The sequence below is a fragment of the Propithecus coquereli genome, unplaced genomic scaffold (assembly GCF_000956105.1).
Source record: "Propithecus coquereli isolate 6110/MARCELLA unplaced genomic scaffold, Pcoq_1.0 Scaffold163, whole genome shotgun sequence".
NCBI classification, from domain to species: Eukaryota; Metazoa; Chordata; class Mammalia; order Primates; family Indriidae; genus Propithecus; species Propithecus coquereli.
The window spans coordinates 96,244-100,009 of NW_012140858.1; the positions used below are offsets into that span (position 1 = coordinate 96,244).

The window sequence follows — 3,766 nt, forward strand, 5'->3', positions numbered from 1 at the left end:
GTTTCTTGTTTTAATTCACAAAATAAGTATCATAACCTGTTGGCTGTCCAAGAAATAAGATGTCTATCTCTTTGAAAAGGGCTAGCACTCATACTTTTCTATGACTATATGGAGGCAAAGTTAAAGATCCCCAGTTTGTTAAAGGGTCACTTCAGGGTTACAAAAGATGCTTTCAGGGTGATGAGGAGAGTGCCCCAAGCAGACATGAAGGAGAAGCTCTGTCATACACAAGTCCTCGACTGCTCTGCATATCCACGGTCACGAGCTGCATTAGTATATTTCAGCCAACGATGGACCACATATACAACGGTGATCCCATAAGATTATAATGGAGCAAAAAATCCCTATCATCTAGTAACTTAATTTCATAGCACAATGCATTAGTTGGTGTAAGTAAACCTGCGCTGCAATTATATAAAAAGTATAGCACTGTAACTATGTGCTATAGGTCCTCTGGAGGTTTTCCAGGAGGCATTGTTATCATAAGGGATGTCAGCTCCATGCAGGTTACTGCCCCTGAAGACCTTCCCGAGGGACACGACGTGGAGGTGGAAGACAGCGATGCTGACAATCCTGCCCCTGTGCACGCCTAGGCTAACATGTATGTTTCCGTCTTAGTTTTTAACACTTAAAAAAGGAAAAAAGCTTACAGAATAAGGATGTAAAGGAAATATTTTTTGCAGAGATATACAATGTGCTTGTGTTTTAAGCTGTTACTACAAGAGTCAAAAAGTTAAAAAAAATTGAAGTTCGGAAAGTAAACAAAGTCACAGTAAACTAAGGTGAACTTATTGTTGAAAAAAGAAAGTTTAAAAAATAAATCTAGTGTACCTAAGTGTTTACGAAGTCTGAAAGCATACGGTAGTATCCTAGGCCTTCACATTCACTCACCACTCACTGGCTCACCCAGAGCAACTTCCACTCCTTTGAGCTCCATTCGTAACAAGTGCCCTATATAGATGTGCCATTAAAAAAAGACCTTAACGCCGTATTTTTACTATACCTTTTCTATGCTTAGGTATGTCTAGATACACAAATACTCACCATTGTGTTACAGCTGCCTACGGTATTCAGCATGGTAACATGCTGTACAGGTAGCCTAGGAGCAATAGGCTATGCCACATCACACAGGTGTGTAATAGGCTATGCCATCCAGGTTCGTGCAAGTGCACACTATGATGTTTACACAACGCTGAAATCACCTATGTATTTCTCAGAACGCAGCCCTGTCATTAAGCGATGCATGACTGTACTTCCCTAAGGTTTGCGACTGAGGCTGAGAGAGCACCTGTCCTCTGAAGAGAAGGGTGCACTGCTCTGCCTCGATGGACCTACTTCACCTTCTGTGCTGCAGTCACATTACCTGTTCAGTGGGATGCTAATAAAAACCATTCTCTTAGTTACATGAGGACTAAATGATGTAACTCACGCAAAGGGCTTACGCCACGGCATCTAGCACATGTTATTACTTTCAAATAAAAAACAAGTTGCTATTTGATAGGGTCAGTGGCAGTCAGAATTAATTTCTTTAGTCCAACTGTAATTCACCCCTGGCTAAAGTGACCATATAGAAAAAATAAGGCTTACATTTGATTAAAACAGGGAACAAGGATTATTTTCGCAAAAGTGCAATTATACTCTTACTTAAAAAAAAAATCTGGGAATGGTAACTTCACTTAACCATACAACCTTCGCGCATTCACTACATATCTACACTACATGCCAGGCAGGTGTGCTAGGTGAAGTGGAAACCAAAGTGAATCAGACAGGGTCCCTGATGCCAAGAAATTTACTGAGGATCATGGTAAAGGGCAGACACAGAGATCATTTAACAATAGCCAAGACTCACCGGGTAGTAACTATGTGTCCGGCACTGGTCTGAACACTTTACACATATATCTCACTTAATCCCAACAACTATACGTATATCTCACTTAATCCCGACAACTACCTTAGGATGTTTGAGTAACACTGCCATTTCACAGAGGATGAAACTGAGGCAGAGAAAAGATAAATAACCAAGACTGCCCTGCTAATAAGCGCCAGAACTGGGAAATAAAGCAGGCAATCTAGGTCAAGGATCCATCCCACTTCATCACTATACATGCAAGAGGCAGAGAGGGGGCCAAGAACATCATGGGGAAACAGACAAAGGGAAACAAACCTAGTCGGGTGCATAAAAGGGGGTGACTGGAGAAGGGTTATTGCAGAAAATGGAAGCTTATGACTAGGGAAGTAGGGAAGAAAAGGATAGGTCGGGTAGAGAAGACAGCCCAAGCCAAGGCAGGAGCCTTCCAAGGCATGAGCTAGAGAATGTGCTGAGAATAAGCAATGTGGTGTTGTTAGGGTCTCATATGGTTAGCTGGTACTGCCACAAACCTGTTTTAATTAACCCTTCAGTACCTTTAATAGACTATTTGCCAAATGAATAAACAACATTGGAAGATTGATGGGACAGGTATTAAGATCTGATCACAGACCAAGCTCAAGGAAAATGAGAGATTAGCCTAAAGCAGACGCCAGTGAGCCAGGATTGGAACCCAGGTCCAGTGCCTCTGTTGCCATGTCTTACCCTCCTCAGGCCTCTGCCACACTGGGGCTAAGCGAAATGCTCATGCATCCGTAAAGAACCCCAAGGTGATACGAGGCGATACATCCTGCATAAGCTCTCCCAGGCCAGTGGGCTGTGTGAGAGGCAAGGTCATGTGCTAAGAACCTGATCTGCAACCACCATAAGACAGCATCCTCTAAAGGGTGGTGATGAAGAGCAAAGGCCAGGAAGCCAAACATCCTCATTTTAAATCACTGTAACTCCAGGAACAACCAACCCTCTGTATTTAAGTTTTCTCATCTATAAAATGGGGATAACAATAGCACCAAGGATTCAATGAATTGATACTTATGAAACACATAGAACAGTACCTGGTATATATCAAGTGCAAAACAAGTACTTGTTAAATAAAACCAACCCTGGGATTTTCCCCCAAATTATTCTCTCAGCTCTCTCTCAGGCATCTTGGTATTTACAGGTTAAAACATTTGGGTTTCTAATGGACTAAAATCAACCACGACTAGAAAAGGCTTGCAAACACACGTTCCCATGCCATTAGAAGTTCACAAAGAACTCTAAAAGTGGTCTCATGATTGGTGATCCCATCATCTATGGATTTAATTATCACAGCCAAATTCAATTTCTATTTATTGGGCACCTCAGAATGCTAGGTAGAATGTAGGATTCTAGAAAGATGGGTGGCTAATCAGATACAGAAGCCCCATCCATCTGTTTTAGTGTTTATTTTAGGATGAGATATACTCAGCTCCCAACATCTATGATTAAGCTCCTCATTGGACACAATTACCTGTTCTTCTGAAACAGAACTTTTTAGACAGAGTTATAGCATTACTTGACATATTTATAAAAAAGATACACTATGCAATTCAGAAAAAAAGGTCAACGTGAAAAGCTCAGTAGTATCTCAAAATTTCCAGCTACGTACCTGACAGTCATCCACGTCTACTTCAAGGAACACCACATTAGAATACTTTTCAGAGAGGGACTGAAAAATTTGAAATGAAAATTTAAAAAATTGAGAACTAGGTAGTCAACATACTGAAGCTTCTTAAATGGAAACTTAATAGAAGTAGAGACTAATTAAAGATCCAAAAATTTAGACGAGGGACTAGGGAAGCACAGGGACATACGTTTTCTCTGAATCAAATTCTTCTAGTGTAAAATAATTTGGCACATTAACTTTAAGGCCGAAAT

General features: G+C 40.9%; 1 protein-coding gene across 1 annotated transcript in view; it reads right to left on the minus strand.

Annotated features, from left to right (window-relative positions):
- Positions 1 to 3,766, minus strand: part of TXN (thioredoxin) — an 11,176-nt gene that overhangs the window by 2,800 nt on the left and 4,610 nt on the right. The window contains exon 3 of the mRNA XM_012641145.1: positions 3,498 to 3,557. Coding sequence (XP_012496599.1) covers positions 3,498 to 3,557 — 60 coding nt within the window. The remainder of the gene's footprint in view (positions 1 to 3,497; positions 3,558 to 3,766) is intronic.